Source organism: Oikopleura dioica, chromosome PAR (genome assembly GCF_907165135.1).
Source record: "Oikopleura dioica chromosome PAR, OKI2018_I68_1.0, whole genome shotgun sequence".
Classification (NCBI taxonomy): Eukaryota; Metazoa; Chordata; class Appendicularia; order Copelata; family Oikopleuridae; genus Oikopleura; species Oikopleura dioica.
The window spans coordinates 7,918,799-7,940,608 of record NC_137293.1 but is presented as its reverse complement, the minus strand read 5'-3'; the positions used below and the strand labels follow the sequence as shown (position 1 = coordinate 7,940,608).

General features: G+C 43.0%; 12 protein-coding genes across 12 annotated transcripts; 9 read left to right on the top strand and 3 right to left on the bottom strand.

The window, feature by feature from the left end:
- Positions 1–19: 19 nt before the first annotated feature.
- LOC145702275 (regulation of nuclear pre-mRNA domain-containing protein 2-like) lies at positions 20–2,636 on the bottom strand. The gene is made up of 9 exons (XM_081779492.1): positions 2,461–2,636; positions 2,029–2,227; positions 1,802–1,984; positions 1,684–1,756; positions 1,404–1,638; positions 1,133–1,359; positions 725–1,087; positions 467–682; positions 20–348 (listed from the first exon to the last, which is right to left on the bottom strand). Exons 1-9 carry the CDS (start codon positions 2,488–2,490, stop codon positions 318–320), a joined length of 1,557 nt encoding a protein of 518 aa, XP_081635618.1. The 5' UTR covers positions 2,491–2,636; the 3' UTR covers positions 20–317.
- Positions 2,637–2,640: 4 nt separating this feature from the next.
- LOC145701611 (molybdopterin synthase catalytic subunit-like) lies at positions 2,641–3,403 on the top strand. The gene is made up of 3 exons (XM_081778823.1): positions 2,641–2,862; positions 2,936–2,952; positions 2,983–3,403. Exons 1-3 carry the CDS (start codon positions 2,728–2,730, stop codon positions 3,401–3,403), a joined length of 573 nt encoding a protein of 190 aa, XP_081634949.1. The 5' UTR covers positions 2,641–2,727.
- Positions 3,404–3,446: 43 nt separating this feature from the next.
- On the top strand, positions 3,447–4,116 carry LOC145702004 (uncharacterized). The gene is made up of 3 exons (XM_081779217.1): positions 3,447–3,601; positions 3,642–3,869; positions 3,917–4,116. The coding sequence occupies exons 1-3, from the start codon at positions 3,461–3,463 to the stop codon at positions 4,100–4,102; spliced, it is 555 nt and encodes a 184-aa protein (XP_081635343.1). The 5' UTR covers positions 3,447–3,460; the 3' UTR covers positions 4,103–4,116.
- On the top strand, positions 4,117–4,886 carry LOC145702003 (ubiquinone biosynthesis protein COQ4 homolog, mitochondrial-like). The gene is made up of 2 exons (XM_081779216.1): positions 4,117–4,242; positions 4,285–4,886. Exons 1-2 carry the CDS (start codon positions 4,151–4,153, stop codon positions 4,865–4,867), a joined length of 675 nt encoding a protein of 224 aa, XP_081635342.1. The 5' UTR covers positions 4,117–4,150; the 3' UTR covers positions 4,868–4,886.
- A 3-nt stretch (positions 4,887–4,889) lies between these two features.
- Positions 4,890–5,469, top strand: LOC145702005 (large ribosomal subunit protein bL27m-like). Its single transcript, XM_081779218.1, has 3 exons — positions 4,890–5,133; positions 5,178–5,308; positions 5,349–5,469. The coding sequence occupies exons 1-3, from the start codon at positions 4,917–4,919 to the stop codon at positions 5,454–5,456; spliced, it is 456 nt and encodes a 151-aa protein (XP_081635344.1). The 5' UTR covers positions 4,890–4,916; the 3' UTR covers positions 5,457–5,469.
- A 14-nt stretch (positions 5,470–5,483) lies between these two features.
- LOC145702002 (uncharacterized) lies at positions 5,484–6,005 on the top strand. The gene is made up of 3 exons (XM_081779215.1): positions 5,484–5,557; positions 5,602–5,874; positions 5,919–6,005. Exons 1-3 carry the CDS (start codon positions 5,495–5,497, stop codon positions 5,931–5,933), a joined length of 351 nt encoding a protein of 116 aa, XP_081635341.1. The 5' UTR covers positions 5,484–5,494; the 3' UTR covers positions 5,934–6,005.
- A 10-nt stretch (positions 6,006–6,015) lies between these two features.
- On the top strand, positions 6,016–8,861 carry LOC145702000 (CWF19-like protein 2 homolog). The gene is made up of 7 exons (XM_081779213.1): positions 6,016–6,291; positions 6,369–6,661; positions 6,703–6,942; positions 6,987–7,177; positions 7,223–7,445; positions 8,343–8,531; positions 8,572–8,861. Exons 1-7 carry the CDS (start codon positions 6,026–6,028, stop codon positions 8,796–8,798), a joined length of 1,629 nt encoding a protein of 542 aa, XP_081635339.1. The 5' UTR covers positions 6,016–6,025; the 3' UTR covers positions 8,799–8,861.
- LOC145702001 (uncharacterized) lies at positions 7,431–8,347 on the bottom strand. Its single transcript, XM_081779214.1, has 4 exons — positions 8,138–8,347; positions 8,014–8,098; positions 7,655–7,975; positions 7,431–7,612 (listed from the first exon to the last, which is right to left on the bottom strand). Exons 1-4 carry the CDS (start codon positions 8,258–8,260, stop codon positions 7,473–7,475), a joined length of 669 nt encoding a protein of 222 aa, XP_081635340.1. The 5' UTR covers positions 8,261–8,347; the 3' UTR covers positions 7,431–7,472.
- Positions 8,862–9,283: 422 nt separating the features above from the next.
- Positions 9,284–12,601, top strand: LOC145702503 (uncharacterized). The gene is made up of 5 exons (XM_081779736.1): positions 9,284–9,390; positions 9,436–9,516; positions 9,560–9,814; positions 9,857–10,132; positions 10,176–12,601. Exons 1-5 carry the CDS (start codon positions 9,303–9,305, stop codon positions 12,584–12,586), a joined length of 3,111 nt encoding a protein of 1,036 aa, XP_081635862.1. The 5' UTR covers positions 9,284–9,302; the 3' UTR covers positions 12,587–12,601.
- A 78-nt stretch (positions 12,602–12,679) lies between these two features.
- On the top strand, positions 12,680–13,578 carry LOC145702505 (uncharacterized). The gene is made up of 3 exons (XM_081779738.1): positions 12,680–13,037; positions 13,082–13,246; positions 13,294–13,578. The coding sequence occupies exons 1-3, from the start codon at positions 12,981–12,983 to the stop codon at positions 13,456–13,458; spliced, it is 387 nt and encodes a 128-aa protein (XP_081635864.1). The 5' UTR covers positions 12,680–12,980; the 3' UTR covers positions 13,459–13,578.
- Positions 13,579–14,492: 914 nt separating this feature from the next.
- LOC145702504 (tRNA endonuclease ANKZF1-like) lies at positions 14,493–16,508 on the top strand. Its single transcript, XM_081779737.1, has 6 exons — positions 14,493–14,798; positions 14,839–14,925; positions 14,968–15,115; positions 15,155–15,304; positions 15,343–15,995; positions 16,043–16,508. Exons 1-6 carry the CDS (start codon positions 14,517–14,519, stop codon positions 16,475–16,477), a joined length of 1,755 nt encoding a protein of 584 aa, XP_081635863.1. The 5' UTR covers positions 14,493–14,516; the 3' UTR covers positions 16,478–16,508.
- An 81-nt stretch (positions 16,509–16,589) lies between these two features.
- On the bottom strand, positions 16,590–20,339 carry LOC145701610 (thrombospondin type-1 domain-containing protein 7A-like). The gene is made up of 5 exons (XM_081778822.1): positions 20,279–20,339; positions 18,533–19,822; positions 18,424–18,479; positions 17,374–17,700; positions 16,590–17,324 (listed from the first exon to the last, which is right to left on the bottom strand). The coding sequence occupies exons 1-5, from the start codon at positions 20,337–20,339 to the stop codon at positions 16,590–16,592; spliced, it is 2,469 nt and encodes an 822-aa protein (XP_081634948.1).
- Positions 20,340–21,810: the final 1,471 nt, after the last annotated feature.

Genomic DNA, 21,810 nt, shown 5'->3' with positions numbered 1-21,810 from the left:
TTAGCTCTTATGAACACGCTTATTTTAACTGGAATCTATTCACTTACAGTGAATTATACAAATTAATACGAAGAAAGAAGAAGGAGTGTGAAGAATACAGGATTTTTTCTAACTTTTTTAGAACACGAATAAGTCTCAATAGTCTCGATAAATGTCAGGCAGCTAAATGAAGCTTTTTAGTCAGTTTTTTTTTATTATTATTTTTGTCTAGATAGAAGAGGCGGGCTTCTTCTCGAGCACTGTGTGTCAACATACAGTAATCTGTAACGGTGTTTCTTTTTTCTATTGTGTCTTTTCATCTGTCAGGGCGTTGGGCTTCAGCGAAATCGTCTCATTCCTCTATCTCCTCTAGAAGCAAAAAGGTTACTATGCGTGGCGCCAAAGCCAGGTGGCCTTTGATAATGTTGCCCCGGTGATGCTTTTTAATCGGCAGGTTGACACCGAAAACAAATAAAAGTGGGAGTACCTGGGAGTGAAGAAACCTCGGCCGCCTCGTGGACCTCCTCGGCCTCTTCCGTAGGGTCCTTCAGAATGGAAGTGTGGTCGTGGCGGGCGTTGTCCCTGAGGTGTTCGAGGTGCATAGCCTCCTCTGTGGGGGCCTCCGCTGAATCCGCCGCGAGGGGGTCCGCTATTCATGTTCTGCTGTCCGTTCTGACCGTATTGTTTTTGAGGACTTCCCCAGCTGGAAACATTGGTAAAAGAAATAAAAGGAGAAACATAATACCTGGCTGGCATTTCGTATTGATTCTGAGGCGGCTTCGGAGCTTGCCAGTCTGGAACGCTTCCATTGAATCCTTCATTGCCGGCGTGATTTCCATAAGCATTGGGTGGTGTATTGAGACGAGGCTGGTTAAGCATTTGAGGTGGCGGCAGTGGTGGAGCACGTCCATGAGAAGCTTCTCCTGTATCCCAGCGAGAAGCTCTTGCACGCGGGCGAGGCGTACTCTGCTGCTGGGGATTGAGAATATTTGCTAGGCGAGAGTCCAGATCGCCAGAGGTACCGGCGGCGGAGAGGTTGGAGCTGGAAGGTGTCTCTTGAGGGGCGAAAAAGGAAGCAAGTGAATTTGGCAGTGCTTCGTCTTCGGAGCTGAATTTTCAAAGTCAGAAAAGAGGAGAGAAAGGTCGAGATTACCTGCTTGCTGAATCCGACATATTCATCTCGACCGCTTGATTGACAGGAACCATGATCGGAATCGTCAACTCTGGGGATCCCTGGGGTGATTGTACAGGCGTCAGGTTGGTCGCTTTCTCTGGGAACTTGGCCTTCATCATTTCTTGACAGCGTCGTTTCTGAGCAATGATGCGCTCTTGGTAGTCTTTGTAGGCCTTTAGCACCGTCGTTACTTCTCGAAATTGTGTCTGAAATGAAACTTACCCCACTTTAATTCCCCAATCATCCAAACCTCATAAAATCCAGAACTCTGATCAAGCACAGTTAGCAAGGTCCTTCTTCTCTCTATCGCTGTTTCCTGCAAACTGACGTACTCAAGCAGTAGCTGTGTCCATTGTTCTAACTCTTGCCGAGCTCTGTGTCCGTGTCCTCGTTCTTTCACCTTCTCTAGAAGTTGATCTGGGTCACTTCCTTCAATTCCGGACGATTCCAACAGCTCTTTCTTCAATTTCAACTCATTTTCACACCTAAAAAGACGCATGAATAAACCAACTTCAACCCCGAAAACTTACTTTGAATACTCTCTTATCGCTTCGACCAAATCTGTGTACAGAAACTCTCTTGGCTCTCCTGAACCAGGACTGTCTAAAGGCAAACTCAAGTTGGGCTCAACATAATGATCGTTTTTACCAGATCCATTTTGGTTGTTCGCCGGATTGTCAAGTTTCTCTTTGAGTAGCTTGATCCGCTCCGCGTCCATGATCGTTCTTGATTCCCAAACACTGAGGACTTTGTCGACACCGGAACGGATTGCTTCGTGCGAAAAATAGTCGAACGCGCGGGGCATCACTTCTTTCCAGTTTTCTGACAGCTCTAGAAACAATCTTGAGGTGCTGCTTTTAACCACTTTTGGTTACCTTTGTACTCGCTACCCCGCTTTCTGCAGTTTTGAATAACATCATTCGCGACGTAGAGAAGGGTAAGCCGGTGATCATTGTCCGATTTTTGAAGTTGCGTGAGCCAGAATTCGACAACTTGGGAAGCAGAGGCTTTGTTCTCGATGATCCAAGTTGACAGGTTGTTGATTGACGCCTGCGTGTTTGTCACAGCAGCGAGCTGATAAAAATTATAAGCCGAATGTTAACTCTAATCGTGTTAGTAATTAATTAAAAAGTAGCCGCGGAAAGATAAAATCTGCGACTAGCCGCGCCTCGCGCCAGAAATCGAGAACAAGCGCCATCAAACAGTATTTTTTTACAAAAACTCGATATTTTCCTCAGGCCTTTGAAGAAATAGAAATATCGAAAATAATTATTATAATTTATAATAGTTTACGAGATAATATTTACCTTGCGCTTGAGGACATCGGTCGACAACATCTTTGCCTTCCCTCTCGCGTTTTTCCCTGATCTGTGATCCTCCTTCTACGATTTTGCCTATAGATGTTTCTTTCTTACTGATTCAGATCATCTCAGAAAAAAAAGAAAAGAGAAAGGAAAATCGCGCGCGCGTCGCCCAATCCAGCGCCGCGGAACATCCATTTTGGCCAATTGACGGCGCCTTTTCGACTTTTTCGAAAAGTTTGAAAGGCCAATTCCGAGTTTTGAAGATTTTAAATGATGGAAGAAGAGATAAAAGAAGAAAGGGTTTGGATAAAGTTGAAGAGAGAAAAGTTGGATGCAAGGGAAGTTGAGCAATTTACCGTTCAGCCAGATTGTGGCCAAGGGATGAAAGCCTATAATAATTCTAGAGCAGGGAATTTTCATGAAGCATTATTCCATTTGAAATTTATTCACTTTATAAAGAAATTTATAATTTTGATAGCAAATTGAATTAGGCAAGTGAGAACATTTTTTCATTCCTTTTATTAGAGCTCTCTGTACATTCCAAGGAACCACGCGAAACCACGCAAAGGATGGAACTGAAGTTCTCCGCCTAGATTACTCCTGCTACCCCTCGATGGCTCTAGCGCAGCTTTCCAAAATCGCCCAAAACGCCATTTCAAAATACGGCCTCTCCCGCGTCTCCATCCACCATAGTATCTCTTCTGTTCCCCCAAACGAAGCAGGAGTCATCGTCTCCGTCTCATCGAAGCACAGGGTCGCTTCGTTTCACGCTACTGCAGAGATCATGGAGGATTTGAAAGCAAAAGTGCCGATTTGGAAAAAGGAAATTTACGAAAATGGAGAAAAATGGATCGAAAACTGTGTTGGATGCAAAAATGCTGCGAATAATCTTCAAATTGAATCACAAATCTTCACTTCTTTCTCTTCCATTCCAAAAAACCTGTAATAAAAACAGTAAAAAAAATTATCGTACAATTAAAAATGATTTCGATGCTTATTTAGTATGCTTATCCGTGGAATAAGTCTCCTTCCGCGGAGGACTCTCGTCCTCGGACGCCCCGTTCTTGGACCTAAAAAGAAAAAGAAGGGAGGCGGCGGCGGAGGAGGAAAAGCCGTTGAAGTTAAAGTGCCAGACCCAGAAACGGTAGAAAGACTGATTATTTCACTTTTTTATTGTCGTTTAGGATTTTGTAAAGCTTACAACTACCTGTTGCGGAATCAACATACACTCTGAAAATATCCTGACGATGTACGAGTGGACCGACGAGCAGAAAAAGACGCTCTTTGACGAGCCCAAGTTGAAACCAGACTCTGAATATCCAGATTGGCTTTGGACAGAAGATTTCTTGACTGACATAAATTCGATCAATATTGAAAGCATAGAGCCCGGCACGGATTTATACTGGAAAAAGGTGCATTTCATGAATTAATCCTTTCAAATAATCCATTTTCCGCCTAGTTCGAGGCGCTAGAAAAGCAATACAACGACCTTTACTTCGCCTGGCACGAGGAATTCCGAGAGAATCAACTACCACCGCTTCACGAGTTAGAATTCAAGAGCCACTTTCCAAATGTACAAATCAAGCCGAGATCAAAGTCTCTCAAGAACAGAATTATCAAATCTGCTCCTTACGCGAATCAATGAATTTAAATTATTATTCAAAACACATTCTTATTTTTCCACTTTAGAATTATGTTATCGGCTCAAAAACGAAACTTATCATTGGTCCAACGCGGAATTTTAGCAGTTGGCTGTGGAATTACGGCGGTTCGTGATCCCTACAGGTAAACGTTTTCAATCCTCGATCGACCTTTAACCCCAATAAGATATGACTGCGTAGCCTACGCCACAGAAGCAACAACACTTCCCTCTCAACTTGATCAAGTCAGAACACGCATTTTGTCAACAGAAGAAGGAAACCGCCTTCTCGAATCAAAGCCAGTCATCAATTCTTCAACAGTCGATTTCGATGCGCTAAAGAATCTTCCTTCTCAGACTTTAGGACACGAGTACCAGGCTATGCTCGAGCGACAGAAGATTTCTCCTGACACTCGAGTGCCGGTGAAATACGTAGAAGACGAAGATCAAGCGTATGTCATGCTTCGATATCGACAAATTCACGACTTTCTCCACTTACTCCTCGATGCTCCGACAAATTTCGAAGGAGAATCGGCCGTAAAAGCTTTTGAGTTTTCACAAACTGGCTTTGCTGTCCCTTTTATTGGTGCTACTGCGGCTCCTTTTTACCGTCTAAATTCTTCTAAATGGCAAAGGCATCAAAACAGACTCTCGAAACTTATGAAAGATAATACAAAATTGCACTATTTATCAATTTTCTACGAGGAACGCTGGGAGCAGGACCTAAATGAACTGCGCCAAGAAATAGGCATTCCACAGACATTTCAATAATATTCACCTTTATTCGTTACTTGTAACTGTTATCTTCTGTTTAAGAAAAATGAATCGGCTCTTGAGTAAATCGCGGTCGGTACTCACTACTTCGGAGAGAACTGCAAAAGCTGTGGCGAAAAGTCGTTTGATATTAAAAGAAAAGAATCCTCGAAAAGGGACTAAAACCTTCGGAGCGATGATCGAAGAGGGCGAGCCCGTCAAAATGGGCCAATTGATTTGGAACCAAGAACAGAACCAGGGTGGACCTTGGAGTTGTCTTCCAGGTTCGGCTCGTGAACTCTTGATTGTCCTTTTTACTGGCGTTTAGGAGCAAATACAGAGCCCGTCTTCGAAATGGGCTGGAATCAATTTACCAATAAAAAGGGAATTTACGCGCTCTGTGACGGAACTGTTCGATATACGAAAGAAATTTTTATTCCAGCTAAAAATACTCGCCTCGTAAGATGTCTTGATAAAATCCTTTCTAACTTGATTCTAGGCGGAAGAAATAACAAAAATGCCGGCTGGTAGCTTCATTTATAAACTGCACTGTCACGTGGTTCCAAAACCTATTGATAATAACTTCAAACTTGTCGATTTATCATAAACTTTGATTCAAAACGCTCTAAAAACAAAACTTTCAGAATGTTCCGACAAGTCGCTAGAAACTCGCTCCGGGCTTCTGGCCGCACTTCGCTGACCAAGACCGTAAGTTACCGCGACTTCAACACTAGTTTTACACTCGTTTATAGTCGAAGAGATCCGTCGGAATGGACTTGGGTATGTACAACGTGAGCTACAAGTGGGGCGCCTACCAGGATCCCGTCTTCACCGCCATGTTCCAAACCGTCTCTCTCGGCTTCCTCGTGTTCATCTTCTACCACTCCTTCTACGACGGAGACCATCACTTGCCCGGACGTGGCTCCGTCATCAGACCCAAGTTCCAGCACCAGATGGATGCTCTTTACTTGAACGAAGAGTTGGGTCTTCCTTCTCCTCACACACCTTCTGCTGCTCCAGCTGAGGTTTGAAAAACGACCAATCTATCTACTTCAAACTCATTTTTTAGGAGGAAGAAGAATAAGCGATTCTGTTCTTGTTATTTATTATTCCAAATAAACCTGTGAAATATACAAGTTCCAAAGACTCAAATAAACATGAACTGATTTTAGAAAAATGTCGGATTTTATGGGCGATTTCATGAAATCGTCCGAGAGTTCTTTCATGCGTCCGGGAGCACTGAAATTAAAAGATAAAAAAGAGAAGAAAGCAAAGAAAGAGAAAAAGTCAAAAAAGGAGAAAAAATCGAAGAAAGAGAAAAAATCAAAATCAGATCGTCGATCGTCCTCGCCAGAGCAAGATCAATGGGTTGAAGCCGGAGCGTCAACGAAAACGAACTCTTCATGGATGGGCAGCGAGGAGGACTTCTTTGGCTCGATAGGGTAGGAGGTAATCCCCTATTTTGATCATCGTGGGGAGCTGATGGAAGCATGTAACTTTCTTGCTAATATTGTTTTAGAAAAAAATCTACGAAAAAAGAAGATCGAGCTGCCCAAAAAGAAAAAGAGCGAGAAGAGTTCGAAGAAAAGCACAAAATGGGATCCCATAGACTCGAGTTGAACCCTTACTTCAAAGATGGTGGCACTGGAATGCCACCGACCGAGGAAGAAATGAGGGAGAAACAAAGAAAACCAGAGAAGAGGAAGCAGGAGATTAGCTATGAAGACGAGATGGAAGCGATGTGGGCAGAGAGAGACGCAGAAGTCGAGCCCGAAACTAGGCCTAAGAAAAGATCAAAGCATGAGGGCAAATGTAAGTCACTATTATTGGAGCATTGTCTACCTCAAATTTAGCGGCTGCGGAAATCAAAGAAATCCGAAACAAACTTACTGGAAAGCTGATGCGTGCCGATCTCAAAGGCAACAAAGAAAAAGCTGCGAAAATTCAAAAAGAAATCGACGAATTACCTGATGAAAACACAATCGTCGTTCAAAAATACGATGCCCGTGGTCGAATCCGTCCAAGTAACCAGAAAGGCGAATCTGATATTTCTGCTCTTCTGCGCGATGAAAAGAATGACGATGGAGGAATGGGTAAGTTTCATGATAGTCTTCCGTGTCTTCAAGGTCTTTTTTAGCTTCGGATATGGCGCTCATGAAGGCGGCATCAATGAATATCATCAAAGGAGGAGGCCTCGAAGAACTCTTCGACGGTACAAAGACAAGAGGGAAAAAAGAGAAGCCTAACGCAGAAGAGGACCGTGAACGAGCAAAGAGCAGGATGATTCATAGAAGCCTCGAAAACTGTCGCTTTTGCTATTCAAATAAGGTAAAGAGTGAACGCAGTTGAAAACAAAAGTTGACAAATTCTTAGAAACTCCGCGACTCAATTTGCTGGGTTGGCCAACACGTGTACTTAGCTGTTACAGGCTCTGAACCGATGGCTGAAGGCCACTGCATCATCGTTACAAAAGAACACTATCCAAATCTACCGTCATGCGATGAAGATGTCGCGCGCGAGATCCTCAACCTGCGAAGAATGCTTACTGGTTATTTCAAAGCAAAGAATGACACAGAGCCAGTTTTTATCACTACAGGTATTAATTTTATTGACAGGAAACGTTTTATTCATTGACAATGAGCGTCGGCGCGCTACGGGATTGCAAATTCAGTCCAGGTAGTCCAGGATTGCCAGGTGGACCTGGTGGGCCATCAGGTCCAGGAGCGCCAGTTTTGCCTGGCTTACCATGATCTCCATTGAATCCTTCAAATTTTACCTATCTCAACCTTTGATAAAATGTGTTACCTCGTGGTCCAGGGTCACCTCTTGGACCCATGTCGCCAGGCACGCCGGGTTCTCCTCGCTCGCCCTCCAAGCCAGGAGGTCCTGGAGGACCAGTGTCGCCTGGGATTCCTTGAAGACCTGGGAATCCTCGTTCACCTCTTCTACCAGGCAGTCCTCGTAGCCCCGTGGCTCCTTTTACTCCTCGTTCGCCACGGGCGCCATCACTGCCAGGATGGCCATCTTGTCCAGCTATTCCAGTCTGTCCTGGTGGACCAGCTGGACCAGGAGGACCAGGGCGACCGCGGCGGGGAGTCTTTCGCTCGATCTGTTTTATCCTTGTTTCTACCAAAATTTAGGGGAAAATATAAACGGTTTTTTACCAAGCTCAATCATCTTTGATTCCAAGCCAAGAATTCGCGCTCCATTATCAGGGCAGGGACAATAGTCAGCTGCAGCAGCTTGTATCTTATTTTGTGAAATAAAATATTACCGATGTGGACTTACAGGGTACCATTGAGCGCTTGAAACGGATAACCAAGCCAGTAAGAGTTTAATCGAAATTTTCATTTTCTCTTGTTGAGCATTTTTAATGACGAGGGGAGTTTCGTGATTGTGAGTTTTTATCATTTACGATGATTTTATGTACGTGGCTCGATTTCTTTTTACGAGTTCCAGTGTCGATTAGTTCCTTGCTAACTGCTCTTTCTAGCGACGAAGACGAAGGGTTTCCCGCATTTTGTCACGGAATGCGTTCCAATCGACATGGAAGAGGCTGAAATGGCGCCAATGTACTTCCAGAAAGCGTTTCAAGATGCAGAAGGGATGTGGGCGACCAACAAGGCAGTGATAAACACGATGAAGGAAATGAGCCATTTTAAAAAAGTTCCCCATCAATTAGGTGAGAAAAGTGAAAGAAACCAAAGTTGAATTCATTTTAGGTCATATTGCGGTCGAATTTGGCGGTGGCGGAGGATTCGCTCACATCGTCGAGAATAGCGAACGCTTCCCTCCTTATTTTATGCGCGAGATTCTCGGTGGACTGGCGGACATCGATCCGCGAAAATGGCGAAAACCGGCGTTGGATGAAGAAGCGGAAGTGATATTCCGCGCGGAACAAATGGAAAAGAGCCTCAAGGAGTTTCAAGCAACGAGTCCTTCTTTTTAAAAATAACCGATTACTGCCAATTTGAATGTCCAAAAACATGTCGAATAAAATGCTTTCTTTCTACGTTTTTATTCGTCCATGTCTAAACGATAATTTTTTATCTGATCGAGAGAGACTGCGACCAAGGCTAGTCGGAGCATCATTTTCTGCTTTTTTATTCGTCCATGTCTAAACGATAATTTTTTTTTTATCTGATCGAGAGAGACTGCGACCAAGGCTAGTCGGAGCATCATTTGAAAATACTCAATTTTCGAGAATTGTTTTCTTTCTTTCTAGATTCGAAAACTCTTTTTGCTTGTCGTCATTTTCTACTTTTTTTTTCTACTCTAAACGACAATTTTTTTATCTGATCGAGAGACTGCGATTTTCGAGAATTGTTTTCTTTCTTTCTAGATTCAAAAACTTATTTTTGCTGCTCGACCGTCGGCACTTGACCTCTTTACGAAAAGAGTTGAGAAACGATTCAATATTTTTTTGTTCAGACGGTGCGTTATCGGATTGAAAATGAACCCCAAAGAGAGAGATGAATCCCCTTCGTCGGATGATAATTCTGGAGTGCTTCTCATTGACGAGAGTCAATCTTCAGAGATAGGTAAAATTATAGCCTGCTGACTTATTTTCATGCAATTCCGTGTAGATATCTCCCCAATGAAAACACGGTCTGGAAGAATCAACCAGCGAGAGAAAGAAGCGACTGTCAAAACGTCTCAAAAAGATGGTAAGTCTAAATGTTCGCTCTACTTTTTAACAACTGAAACTAGCACCATCATCGAATAAAGAGCCTGTTCGAACGAGATCTTCCAAAATTCATATTGATCTAACGCCAGAAAAATCACAAGCGACCACGCAAGAGAGCTTGGAAGATTCTCAAAGACTATCTCAACTGAGCCGTTACGAGATGATGGAACGAGCTGCTGAGTTTTCGCAGCCGTCACCCTACTTCAAATCGCCGAAGAAGACTTCTAACAAATCATCAAACTCGGAGCTGGCCTCAGATCTTGATCCCGACCAACCAAGTAAGCGATTAAACATATGTTGAAAATATACACGAATTATAGCAACGAGTTCGCAACGAAAGACGGGATCTGCGAAAGAATCAACTGAGCTTTCCCCTGAAATACCTTTACCGGAGCTTCCCCCATCACAGCAGAGCATGGATGGCTGGGAAACTCAGGAAACTCAACTTTCCCAACTGAGCCGATATGAGATGATGGAGCGAGCTGCTGAGTTTTCTCAAATCAAAGCTGAACCTAACTCAGATAAAAACCGCACAGAGCATTCGCCTAAAACACCAAAAGCGAGAAAGAAGCAAAACAAAGCTGTCAAATCATCTCGTAAGTTATTGATTCTTTTACCAAATCCTTACCTTCTGTTTAGCAAAAGCCACGCACTCTCCGAGAAAAACCCGATCCGGGAAGGCGATAAACGATGATCCCCTGGAAAGGATTGAAAAATTGACCCAGGCTGCTCTTGCGTCTTCACAATCTTCTGGGAATACTCAGGGATCCGAAGAAGGGATCGCTGCAATTTCCGTATCAGTCAGTGGTGAACTACTCAATGATGAGGTGCCTTCGGATCCAGAGATCTCCCTCTCCGTCAGCGGAGAACTTTTCAATGATGAGCCACAGCCAATGGATACTACGCAGATTCCCCAGCAAGAAGTAGAGGAAGCGAACTCCTCTCAAGGCTCCTCCGTTTATGAAACGCCTGAAAAGAGTCTACCGAAAACGCCGAGTAAGGCTGATCAATCAGCACCCGCAACACCTCCACAGCCCTCGAGAAAGCTTCGGCGAAGCCTCTTCAATGAAAATCAGGAAGAACCGATGGAGTCCCCGGAGATAATCATGGCGTCCTCAGGAGACACGACAGTGAGATCAAAAAAGGTCGAAACAAAAGATACTTGGTCACAGGTTTCTGGAGAGACGCTACGAGAGACTGAAGGGAGAAAAAGGAGAACTCACGATGCGCTGAACTTATGCGCCGAAGATTCTCAAGAAGAAAAGTCACAAGAAGGGATAAACCAGACCCAGCGAGTGGGCGATCTTTTAAACCACACAGCGCTTGCTCTCGACTCACAACAGTCAACCCAAGCAACTCAAGCTCGACAAGAGTCAACTTCAGCAACTCAACTTCAACCTCAAGAAGAGTCACAAGGGACTAATGAAAAATATTTCACGCCTCCCACTTCTCCAACCTTTGAGCAAGCGTCAGCGACTCAGAAGACTTTCGATGAGGATTTAGATGATGATTACTTTGCGAAACTCAAATCGCCGACGAGCAATGCTGAAACACAGAAAATTAACAAACAAGCAGATCAGGCCAAAAAGCAAAAAAGAGTTAATAGAAAAATGCCGAGATCGAGAGCAAGACCAACGCGTGATGAGGTCAACGAATCGTTGGCTAGAGCCTGTCGAAGATTACAAGCTGGCGGTATTAGTAGACGTCTGGAATTCGCGAGGGCTTTTATTTCAAGAAGAACCCGAGCACGAGATTCGAGCGATCCCTTGAATCGAGAACTCGAAAATGCGATTTCTTGGGAGCCAAAAGTACCGAATGTGAATTTTTCGAAGCCCGTTCCAGGATTATCAAGCCGTTTCAAAAAGCCTTTTCCAGTACCGGAAAAGCCTGCAAAAGAAAAACCGGGACCTTCGAAATCTAAAGCTTCAAAATCGCAAAGTCAGGAACGCTCGCAGCCACGAGAAGACCAGGAGCCAATTGACAGAGAGGACGTTCGCGATTTTATGTTTCCCACCTCAAACAAGAGAAAGCTTCAGACACCTGAAAAGGACGCGCAGGGCGAAGCAAGCGCGAAAGATCAAGCAGCGAAAAGGAGCAAGCACGAGAAGGAAAATAAATCGCCTAAGAAAAGCGCTTCAAAGCCGACGATTCTTAAGCCAGCTTTGGATATCACCATTGCTCGTCGTTCAGGAAGAGATGCCCTGAGCGAGATTTCGGACTTGTCTTCTGCATTTGATAATGACACTCCAATAAGAGGCGTCGGGAAGATGAAGCAAAGTCAACAGAAAGCTACCAAAGAAAAGAGTGCGAAACCGTCGGGAAAGGGGCATGACGAAGCGGAGAATCAACCAACGTGCAGCAAGTATTTAACACCTCCAGCGATGCCACCAGATGTTGATCTTTCTAGCTTCTTGAACTCGAGCGAGGATGAGGAAGTTCGTCGACCGCAAAGTCGTCCTCGGAGAAGAAATAGATCGCCAACAGCTAGCATGCCGAAGCTCACCAAATTACGCTCACCAGAGAAGTCACCATCGCCATCTAAATCAAAAAAGAAGTCGATTCAGATGAAGAAAAAACATCCAAAAATAATCCCTTCTGCAGCTCGAAAGCCTCCGAGAAGCATCACTTCGTCCGTGGAGACAAGGGATCCGCGAGAAGTATATGATGAGAAAACAATCGTCATCAAAGATGTAAAGAACAGTAAGGGTAGAATTGGATTCAGGCTCAGCGAAAATAGCGAAGCAGGAATCCACATCAGCGAAGTTGTCCCGGGGTCGTTAGCAGATAAAGCTGGTCTTCGTGTTGGAGATATTATCATTTGCTTCAACGGTATAAGATGCTCCGTCAAGAGCAAAATCAAGATGTCTATGCTGCTACCAATCATTGCCGAATCGGTAACGGAAGACTTCAAATTCACTGTAATTCGCGATGTACCCGACCAGTATTCGGAGGAAGAAGACGTTGACACATCGGAAGTCTCAGACATTTCAGATGCAGAGTCTGATGTTCGAGAACAAAACATCGATTCAGGAAATGATATAAAACTGTAAATTCACAAATATGATATTTTTCATGAGACCATCAATGATGGTCCATCATAGACTATAATTCATAGTGACAATCTATTAATTCTTTTAAATCATTACCAAAGATTGCAACGAGAGCAGAGTAGAGACTCCTGTTGATACGAATCCAGAGTATGGAACATTCGACAACACTGCTAACGTTACCAATCATACGTCCGAGAGAAACGTTGCTGATACGACAAATCCTGAGTACGAGACATTTGATCGATCTTTTAATGTCACGGCTGGTACCTCCGAACAGCCTGAGCCTGCGTTCTCTGGCTCTTCTTCAGATGTTTCCTACAGAAGGTTGGCACGAAAGTACGATAAAGGCTCTTCGATCGCTGATACTGTAAAAACCAAACAACGGAAAGTCGGAATGAGCCACTACTTGAATCCGAGGCCAGAATCTATTGCTTCGAATCAACAAGAAAAGGTAACGATTTGAAATCATGAAAGATTACTCTAACTTCATTTTAGTCTGACGAGTCAGCCAGTGAAGTGTCAGTCCAAACATCTTCGCAGGCAGCGTCAAGCCGACCAGCTTCGCGGGCAGGATCGGTCCGACCAGCTTCGAGGGCAGCGTCAAGCCAAATTAGCCGTGCTTCAACCCTTGGCCAGCAGAAAAGAAAGAAGTGGACAGACGTGAGCTCTTTATAAATGATTTAACTCTTTTATTGTTATGAATTTAGGACGAGGACGCCCTATTGATTGTTGGCCTCAATCAATACGGAAAAGACTGGATTAAGATCTGGAACAAGTTTTTCCGTAATACGAAGAGGACGAATACCAGCCTCAAAGACAGACACCGTCAGCTTCTCAAACAAGGCGACCCACGGGTGAAGGAAAAATACTAAACCCCTTTCCTTATTTTTCACTGTATAAAGTTCACATTTTCACACACATCACCTCACTTTTATACTCATAATTCACTGCCTTTATCGCCTACCTATGATTTTAAATTAACGTCTTTTCCATTTTAGATTGCATCAGATTGAGAGCTCACTCGAGCTGCCAAAAATTTCATCAAGGATGAAAGAAGATCTTCTGAAAAATTAATATACTGCCAATTTGTAAATTCTAATAAAACTGACATGTTAAAAATTAAGAATGCGTCCAACGCCAGATTATTCAGCATGGTATGATTATACCGATTCTGTGTATGAGCCCTCTGAGGATTCTTTTGTCTTTCTTGATGGCATTGAAAAGGAACTTGAGGATAAATGTTTAGGCAAGGAATTTAGATATACCTCGTGTTTTGTAGCACTTGTTGATAATTTTCCAAAGAAAAGCCAGGTCTAGCAGTTGAAATCGGTTCTGGATCGGGAGTCATTTCATGTGCCTTTGCGAGTTGGACGAAAAGCTACGTTCTTTCTTTGGACATCAACGAGTTATGTTCCGAATGCACGAGTAAAAATGGAAAGAAGAACAATTCACTTGTAGACAGCGCCGTAAACAACGCGGGTAGTTGCCTTCGTACCGGTCTATTCGATTTTGTCTTGCTCAACCCTCCGTATGTCGTGACAACCAGTGAAGAGCTCCACAAATCACAAAAAGACCAAGATCTGAGTGCTTCATGGAGCGGTGGAAATAATGGAACTGAACTTTTATTCGCCAATCTTTTGCCAAAAGCACTGAAGTTGATGAATAACTCTGGTTGTTTGTACCTAATAGCGATAAGAGAGAACGTTCTGGAAGAAATACGCGAGTTTTTGAATGAACGAAGTTACTTGATGAATATTGTTATTGAAAGAAAAGCGGGGCGAGAGTATTTATACTTGCTCAAGATCACTCATTCATCAAAAGAGTCAATAAATGAACACTAATGATGTCATCTGATCGAACACGTGTCATCTGAACATGACTTCATCATTTTTAACGAGATGTCCTCAAAAAGCGAATTTTAAATTTAAGAATGTCTTCGTTCCCGATTTGGGATGAGTTTTGGAAGGGCAAGTTAGAGAACCTTGTTATCGGAAAAGAGATTCCAAATGGAGAAGCCGAAGCAAGTCAAGTGTCAATTCCGACTGAATCCGAATTCTACTGTAGAACATGCTCCGTTGAGCTTGTCACTCGGGAAGATCAAGTGCAACACTACAAGTCAGCTGAGCACAGAAACCTGCTAAAATCGAAGCTCAAAGCAAAATCGGGAAGCGGAGAAAACGAGAGCGATGGTGACTCGGATAGCTCTGAGGAGGTAAAAAGGTGTATCTGAAATAAATAAAGAGTGTTCCTAGGGGTCGGATTGGTCTGGAGACGAGGAAATAGCGACTTCTGCGAATCTTGATGCTCCTGAAATGCGATTTAGAGGTCGTGCTCAGCAGGTATATTTTCGTCTCTGAACATATCCGTTGAATGTGCATTAGGAAATGTATTTTTTCAACGAAGACAAAGAACGAATAACAGCTTATCGAGGTCTTGTCGCCCATCGAAACGAGTTCTTGTCGGAATTAGAAATTCTCAAACGCCTGGTAATGACCCGCCGATCCTTCACCGAAAAAATTGCTCCTGAAGGTATGATCCAAAAATATTCAAAAAGTAAAGCATTTGAAGGGAAACGACATGATGCAATTTTACTATTCTCTGCCGGCGCCTTTGCTGGTTGCATATTCGAAAATGGAAAGCCCCTGCTCCACAAATGCATAAAGAAATACGTTGTCCGGGCGAAACGAGGCACTGCGCAGTCAACTCGGGATAATCAAGGTAGAAGGATTCCTAAGCGACTGATAATATTCGTGCAGGAATGAAGCCAAAGTCCATGGGTGCTCAATTACGACGAGAAAATGAAAAAGAATTGTGTAGAAAAATTGAGGAGCAGATTACCGAGTGGGGAGCAACACTAGCTAAATGCGCGACGATCTTCTGTCGTGCGCCGAAACATCAGAAATCTGTGATTCTCCAGCCTCTTCACCGCGTCGTTGAGAACAAAACAATTATAAGACCACTGATGGTGCCGATGCACAAGCCTCGCTTCGAGGAAACACAACGAGTATTTCAGAAGATCTTTTCATTGCGAATTCATACCGAAGCACAAGTAGAACAGTTCAAAAAACAACGAAGCCCGAGGAGAAATACCGAAATACTTGAACCGAAAGCAAAACCAAAAATTACCGCAAACCCTCATTTGGATGTTATTTCAGACGACGAAGATGATAAAGTGGAAAAAGAAATGGCAAAGGTCAAACTTTCGCCGAAGAAAGCAAAAATTTCGAAATCGAGAAAAGCGAGATTGGACAGCTCAGAATGCTCGGAAACGATTGACGAAGAAGTAAGGGCAAGACTAGACTTGCTCTTTACCGGCGTGCGAAGTGGAGACGTTCAAAAACTAGCATCGTATTTCGCTGAAATCAACTCTCCTGAAGAAATCATCAATGTGCCCCTCAAGAATGAGATGGTCAGTTAAAATATTTCTCTACAAAAATAATTAATCTTTTTATTCAGACTTTGCTTCATTTTGCAGCAGAGCAAAATTCTTCACCAGTGATCGAATTTCTACTCTTGAATAGATCAGATCCGACGTTGAAAAATAAGGACAAGATGCCTCCATTCCGTCTGTGTACAGTTCGCGAAGCAAGAGCAAGTTTTTGGAATTTCAGAGGTTCGAATCCGGACAAGTGGGACTGGGCTAAAGCAGAAGTTCCTGATCCAGCGGGAATTAGCGAAAACCCGTCGAAGAGAAAGAGACAAAAGCCAAAGAAAAAGAAGAAGCCCACTCCTACAGTCGAGGAACCTGCTGAAAAGCCGAAGAAGAAAGAACTCGTTTTCGTTCCCTGCAGCGAGTGCGGTGGAGAAATAAATGGGACGCCCTTCAAATATTCAGACTTTCAATTCTGTAATACTAGCTGTCTGCGCGCACATAGATTCGCAAGGCTTTAGTCTGCTCTAACTTGGCTGGATTATTAATAAATTATTATGAATAGATAAATACTTTATTCAGAATGTTCAAAATGCAGTAAAGTTTAAATATCAGCTTGGCAGGGATTGATGACTATCGAGTCTTCTGTAGTAACAATTGATCATGAATATCGCGATCGACGAGGCGACAGTGACAGATATTGCTTTTCAATGTTATCATCGTATTTTTAATTTGATTAATTATCGAAGGTTGAACGTTTCCTGAAATTAGAAAAACCCACAGAATAACCCTGACGGCGGCTGATTCTTCCTGTGCAACTTTTGCGATCTTGGTTGTCTCCATCTCTTGTGCTGCCGAAGTTTCTTCGCGAAAGTTTTCCGCTGAAGTTGAATCTGCAGATCTTTCATACGTACAGTAAGAAGTGCAATTGTCGAATTCTGTTATTTTCTTGTAGTCCATCGTTAACATGTTCGTCTCTATCCGCGTCCTTATTCTCAAATCAGACTTGTTAGCGCCACATGATTTTTCACAGTCGCTCCAGCTTGTCCACGGGATTTTCAGGTCTTCATTCTTGCATAAAAGATTACACGATTGAACACGCTCCGATCTCGGAAAAATATCTTCGATGGTTCCGAAGACTTGATTGCAGAGCTCTCGTTGAATCAACTGTCCATTTTTCTCGCAGCTAAATCTTCGCTTCTGTTCTCCAGCCCCACAAGTTCCAAAATACGGGATACAAGCATACCAATCGGCAGGAATCCACTCGACACAGGGTCGATAACCACACGGTTTCGACTGTTGTGAGTTATTAGGACATGCCTTTCCATATCCCGAGGATTTTTGAATGATCTTCCGTGACCTTTTTGACTTTTTAGAGTCAAATGACAAAAGTTACATTTGATGGTAGAGGTTTGGCTCTTTCCTGTAAAACTCCACAAGTTGGCATAGGTGGACAGGGGCTCCATTCTCCCCAGTCGCTGATTATACAGTCGACATCACATTCAAAGCGACAGGTTTGTCTTTCGACTAGCTCTTCTCCCGAGCTTGAACATTCGTAGGGATCCACCAGCTGATTGTTCTTGTAACAATTCATGAAGCGAAATTTGTATCCATCATTGTTACACCCATTCTGAGACGTGCATGAAGTCCATTCTGTCCACACTGTCTTTAGTTGATTGCAGTTGATTCCAGCGACGCAGCTCTCCGTCTCCATTAGATCAAAGGCACAAGTTGAAACGGAAGACTGCCTCAGAATTGAGCGCGAACGGTTTCTGATTGAGTCAGAGCAGCTCAATTTTAGAGGTTCCCAAAATATTTTCCGTTTATCAGCAAAAAGATTTCAGAACCTAAACCTAGAATCACAGCGTGTCCACGCTGTCCATTCTGAAACGACACAATCTCCAGGGCATGAGATGCTGCATTGCTGTTCCTTTTTAACGCTTTGTAATTCAGATTCGATTAGTAATTCCATTATGCGAAGCGATTGAATTTTCTGTCTGACAAGATTGATTCAATTATTTCATTTGACGTATGATTGACTCGTTCAAGAACTTAAATTATTAATAAAGATAGCGTTTCCTGCAAAGGTCGCCTTAGTTCTTTGCAATAAAGGTTCTGTACTTTCTTATCGATTCCGTTATCTTCCATAAAACAGTTGACTTTGCGGCTCTGAAGACCGGTGCCGCAAATAGCTTTATCTTTCAGCTCACAACTTGACCATGGACCCGTTGTCCAACGAAATCGAAAACAATTTGTCCAGCAAGCCTCTGTTTTCATTTTTGCTAAAGATATATTTAGACGCTCACTTATAAAACAGATTTACTTGATGGTTTAGTCCGGCTGCGAACTCCAAATCCACAAGAATTCGAGCAGGGAGTCCACTCAGACCAAACTTCCAGATCTGGGTTTAGTGGATCCTCACATGGAATCGTGCACGGTGTAGATAGAATGTATGAGTTCAGATTACAGTCAGTTCGTAGAAGAGGTCTTCCGTCGAGTCTGAAGCATCCTCGAGCAATTTGTCTTGATCTTGGTTCAAGCTTTGTTTAATATAATTTCAAATCGATCATTTAAACCTTTCCTTCTTCCTTCGCCACAATTTCCAGCAATCGGAAAACAGTCACTATAACCACTGATATCTTTTGTGATGGTTGAGGTAACTGGTGGTCCTTGAGTCGGAATCGTTATTTCAATGTTGTTCTTTTGGACAAGATTATTCAACTTGTAAAAGCGACTAGCTTGTTCGTTTGCTTCACAGAGACCAAGACATTCTTGCATTCTCGATGGGAGAACTGTCGTATTTTCACCAATACACTTGAAGAGGGAAACTTCTTGTCCGAGTTCGGACTCGATACAGTTAATGCTTCTATACTGAATCCCTTTGCAGACATTTGTAGGGTTTCCGCCACTTATTATCAAACACTTACTCCAAGGGCCGATCTTTAAAGTTGGTCTAGTGCAGTTGCAAAAGGTTTCCTCGTAGAGTGTCTGATTGTAATCCGCAATTTTCGGCTCACTGGCTTGCTTTGTAATTCTCCTCCTCCTTGTTTTCGAACCTTGTTGATTTTTGATGCAATTGCAATCTGACCAGCTTGACCAATCGCTCAACTCTGCCGATTGTCTGCAACTGATAGTACAGGACATTGATTCTGCCGGCTTTCTATCTTCTGGACATTGATATGAAGACTCTCCACGAGAGTTCAGGCAGGAAATGGCTCGTGTTTTGGTTCCTTTGTAACAAATGCCATCTGGATCATCAACAAGTGGGTCTCGATGTATTCTTCGGCAGGACGACCATTCTTGAGTCTTCCAGGAAAATGTTGTGCAACTTGGTGCTGGACAACTCTTTAGATTTTGAGTCTGCTCGACACATGTTTTGTTAGAACCTTGACCTAGAACAGATCTTGTTCGGCTCCGTATGTTTTCCCCGAGGTTCTGAAGACCACTCTCTTCGCAAGATGTCGGACAGCGTGTCCAGGAGCTCCAATCTGAGTATATACAGTCGTTTTCTACGGGTTCAAGGGACGTTTCTGAGAGAAGTGAGCAAAGTGGCGGAAAGCATGAGCGATAGTACTCATTTTGATTGCAAGTCAGTGAGTCTTCCTTGTTCAGAAGCACCCTAGAGCGAGTTTGTACTGGCGCAGTGCTTCCTTTTGAAGGGTCAAGGCAGGATTGTGAGCAAGTTGACCAGGCTGACCAGCTTGCATAAATACACTCAGTTTGGCATGGAATGGAACAAGAAACTCGTGAAAGTGGAATTGAAGATTCACATTTATCATCAGGCAAGATTGTTAACTCAGAACTCGAGTTAACGCCGCACCAGACGTTGCGAAACTTAAAGCCATCCCCACAAGTTTGATTTTTCGCTACGCAATTTGTCCATAATCCCGTTTTCCAAGACGGGATATCTTCATTCGAACAAATCTTCTGCTCTTCAAATGAAGGACAAGATGCAATATTCTATTTTGGCCATTTTAAAAAGACTGAAGTTGCATAATTGATTGTTTCAAATTGATTTGAAATTATGAATATATGAATAAATATAAAATGGCTTTCCTGATCGATCCAACTCGTTGGGTAGCGTTTTCGAACTTGAAGAGGGTCGAGAAACTTCTCTCAGGATTGAAACACTAATTAATTCATGTCAAGTCATACTTCGACCTTGAAAAATTTAATCCCAATCTTGGACCACTGACAAGAACTCCATTCCGACCACTGCGAAACCTCACACTGCGATGACGTCGAGCAAGATCTACTGACAACGATCGACCCTCTCACGCTCGACAGAGTCAGATTCTGTAGCCCAGTAGCACCTGATTCACCTAGACACGGACTCCAGTCGGAATTCTTTACTTCTTCTCGTATTTCACCACAGTCTGCCATATCTTGACATTCTTTCGATTCGAATAAATCGACAAAGTCGCAAGGAGGATCATATTTTCGGATTTCTCTTGTTCGATATTTCGAAGAAGGGAGACAAGTTCTATAAAATGTTACTAAATAAAATCCTTGAAAATAAAGTAAATATAGTAACATTTTCTTGAGCAAGGAGACCAGTCAGACCAGCCGCTAAGTTGGCAGTTCATCTCATCACAACGAACTTTACACTTTGCCGCGCAATCGGCCTCTTTCTCTGACTGTGTGTCCGCTCGCCGCTGGCAAGTTAGTCGCTCTCTATCTCTCAGCGTGCCCAGAGCGAAGCCGCCTTGACAGGTTCCATTGACAGGTATTGAGCAGGAGTCAGAATTCGAAATAATAATGGACTGAGAAGCAAGAATCACCTGCAGCAGTAAAAGTAAACTCGTCATACTCCGCATTCTGATTTCCCTAACCTAGTTTTTATAATATAGTTGAGTGGGCCATTACTAAATCATAAGATGCAGGATGGGCAACGAATCAATGGTGATACTTTTACGCTACATAGAGCGACTAATTGATTTTCCATTACTGTATTACTCTGGCAACAGTGGGTGTCATCATTCATCGAAAGTTAACAGTAAGGAGTTCTTCAGTGACCCCTTATCCGTATGATTATATAGGGTTCCTTATTTGTTCATAAATATTGGATGCTGAAAGTCAAACTGTTCTGTACATCCAGTCAGAATTCATTAATTCCATATCATGAAAAAATGCTGCTTTCCTCGTTGATTTCAATGTGTAATTTGGTCAATATTTGGCTCCTGTGTGCGTAAACCAAATTTTCCCTTTCTCTCAATTATCACAAAAGTTGAATAAACCCCATGAAAAAATTATTGTTATTATTTAACATTTTTGTTAGTGCAGATAAATGCCAAAGATATGAAAAATATATTGAATGCAAAGAGATAGAGAATACAGATAGAAATGTGATTTTCGAAGAAGATATTTGCGATTATTTTATTTCTAACTCAACATGTTTAACGGAGCTTCATTTTGACAGCTTGGAGAAAATTGAAAGCGAAAATTGTGATACAGGACTGGATCTAATAATTCGCAGGTGGCATCTGGCAGATTCTAGCCTGGCTGTGAGACTGAAAATGGAGCGAAGGGCAGGGGTGGATATTTTGATTTCAAACCTCATTTCAAACCCTGAAATTCCCGCTCTCGACCAATCAGGATGGCCAAATTGGTGTTGAAATGAGGAGTTGAAATCAAAATATCCACCCCTGGCGAAGGGGTTAAAAGATCCTTGTAAAGTGAGAATCCATTACTGGCAAACGTCACTTGAGTCATTTTCAAGAGGCCGATTATTGGCCAGCTCAGTGGTTTTTGATCTTGACAATGAAAATATTTTCGCTCTTGGGGAGCTCTTCCGTTCGCTCGAGGACTGCGCCTCTGAATCTTTGAAGTTGCAAGTCAACTGCAATAATAAAGG

Coding starts and splice junctions, on each gene's coding strand:
- LOC145702275 (XM_081779492.1), bottom strand. CDS start 2,490: ATGTTGTCGACCGATGTCCTCAAGCGCAAG. Junction 1,757..1,801: donor GAACAACCAAAATGGATCTG/GTAAAAACGATC, acceptor GTTTGCCTTTAG/ACAGTCCTGGTTCAGGAGAG. Junction 683..724: donor CAATACGAAATGCCAGCCAG/GTATTATGTTTC, acceptor CAATGTTTCCAG/CTGGGGAAGTCCTCAAAAAC.
- LOC145701611 (XM_081778823.1), top strand. CDS start 2,728: ATGATGGAAGAAGAGATAAAAGAAGAAAGGGTTTGGATAAAGTTGAAG.
- LOC145702004 (XM_081779217.1), top strand. CDS start 3,461: ATGCTTATCCGTGGAATAAGTCTCCTTCCGCGGAGGACTCTCGTCCTC. Junction 3,602..3,641: donor AAGTGCCAGACCCAGAAACG/GTAGAAAGACTG, acceptor ATTGTCGTTTAG/GATTTTGTAAAGCTTACAAC. Junction 3,870..3,916: donor CGGATTTATACTGGAAAAAG/GTGCATTTCATG, acceptor TTTTCCGCCTAG/TTCGAGGCGCTAGAAAAGCA.
- LOC145702003 (XM_081779216.1), top strand. CDS start 4,151: ATGTTATCGGCTCAAAAACGAAACTTATCATTGGTCCAACGCGGAATT. Junction 4,243..4,284: donor GCGGTTCGTGATCCCTACAG/GTAAACGTTTTC, acceptor AACCCCAATAAG/ATATGACTGCGTAGCCTACG.
- LOC145702005 (XM_081779218.1), top strand. CDS start 4,917: ATGAATCGGCTCTTGAGTAAATCGCGGTCGGTACTCACTACTTCGGAG. Junction 5,134..5,177: donor ACCTTGGAGTTGTCTTCCAG/GTTCGGCTCGTG, acceptor ACTGGCGTTTAG/GAGCAAATACAGAGCCCGTC. Junction 5,309..5,348: donor CAGCTAAAAATACTCGCCTC/GTAAGATGTCTT, acceptor ACTTGATTCTAG/GCGGAAGAAATAACAAAAAT.
- LOC145702002 (XM_081779215.1), top strand. CDS start 5,495: ATGTTCCGACAAGTCGCTAGAAACTCGCTCCGGGCTTCTGGCCGCACT. Junction 5,558..5,601: donor GCACTTCGCTGACCAAGACC/GTAAGTTACCGC, acceptor ACTCGTTTATAG/TCGAAGAGATCCGTCGGAAT.
- LOC145702000 (XM_081779213.1), top strand. CDS start 6,026: ATGTCGGATTTTATGGGCGATTTCATGAAATCGTCCGAGAGTTCTTTC. Junction 6,943..6,986: donor GAATGACGATGGAGGAATGG/GTAAGTTTCATG, acceptor GGTCTTTTTTAG/CTTCGGATATGGCGCTCATG. Junction 7,178..7,222: donor GCTTTTGCTATTCAAATAAG/GTAAAGAGTGAA, acceptor ACAAATTCTTAG/AAACTCCGCGACTCAATTTG.
- LOC145702001 (XM_081779214.1), bottom strand. CDS start 8,260: ATGATAAAAACTCACAATCACGAAACTCCCCTCGTCATTAAAAATGCT. Junction 8,099..8,137: donor CAAGCGCTCAATGGTACCCT/GTAAGTCCACAT, acceptor TCACAAAATAAG/ATACAAGCTGCTGCAGCTGA. Junction 7,976..8,013: donor ATCAAAGATGATTGAGCTTG/GTAAAAAACCGT, acceptor AAATTTTGGTAG/AAACAAGGATAAAACAGATC.
- LOC145702503 (XM_081779736.1), top strand. CDS start 9,303: ATGAACCCCAAAGAGAGAGATGAATCCCCTTCGTCGGATGATAATTCT. Junction 9,391..9,435: donor GAGTCAATCTTCAGAGATAG/GTAAAATTATAG, acceptor AATTCCGTGTAG/ATATCTCCCCAATGAAAACA. Junction 9,517..9,559: donor CAAAACGTCTCAAAAAGATG/GTAAGTCTAAAT, acceptor AACTGAAACTAG/CACCATCATCGAATAAAGAG.
- LOC145702505 (XM_081779738.1), top strand. CDS start 12,981: ATGAGCCACTACTTGAATCCGAGGCCAGAATCTATTGCTTCGAATCAA. Junction 13,038..13,081: donor CTTCGAATCAACAAGAAAAG/GTAACGATTTGA, acceptor ACTTCATTTTAG/TCTGACGAGTCAGCCAGTGA. Junction 13,247..13,293: donor AAAGAAAGAAGTGGACAGAC/GTGAGCTCTTTA, acceptor TTATGAATTTAG/GACGAGGACGCCCTATTGAT.
- LOC145702504 (XM_081779737.1), top strand. CDS start 14,517: ATGTCTTCGTTCCCGATTTGGGATGAGTTTTGGAAGGGCAAGTTAGAG. Junction 14,799..14,838: donor ACTCGGATAGCTCTGAGGAG/GTAAAAAGGTGT, acceptor GAGTGTTCCTAG/GGGTCGGATTGGTCTGGAGA. Junction 15,305..15,342: donor GTCAACTCGGGATAATCAAG/GTAGAAGGATTC, acceptor ATATTCGTGCAG/GAATGAAGCCAAAGTCCATG.
- LOC145701610 (XM_081778822.1), bottom strand. CDS start 20,339: ATGGCAGACTGTGGTGAAATACGAGAAGAAGTAAAGAATTCCGACTGG. Junction 19,823..20,278: donor CGACTGGAGTCCGTGTCTAG/GTGAATCAGGTG, acceptor CAAATTGCGTAG/CGAAAAATCAAACTTGTGGG. Junction 17,325..17,373: donor GTGGAGTTTTACAGGAAAGA/GCCAAACCTCTA, acceptor GACTCTAAAAAG/TCAAAAAGGTCACGGAAGAT.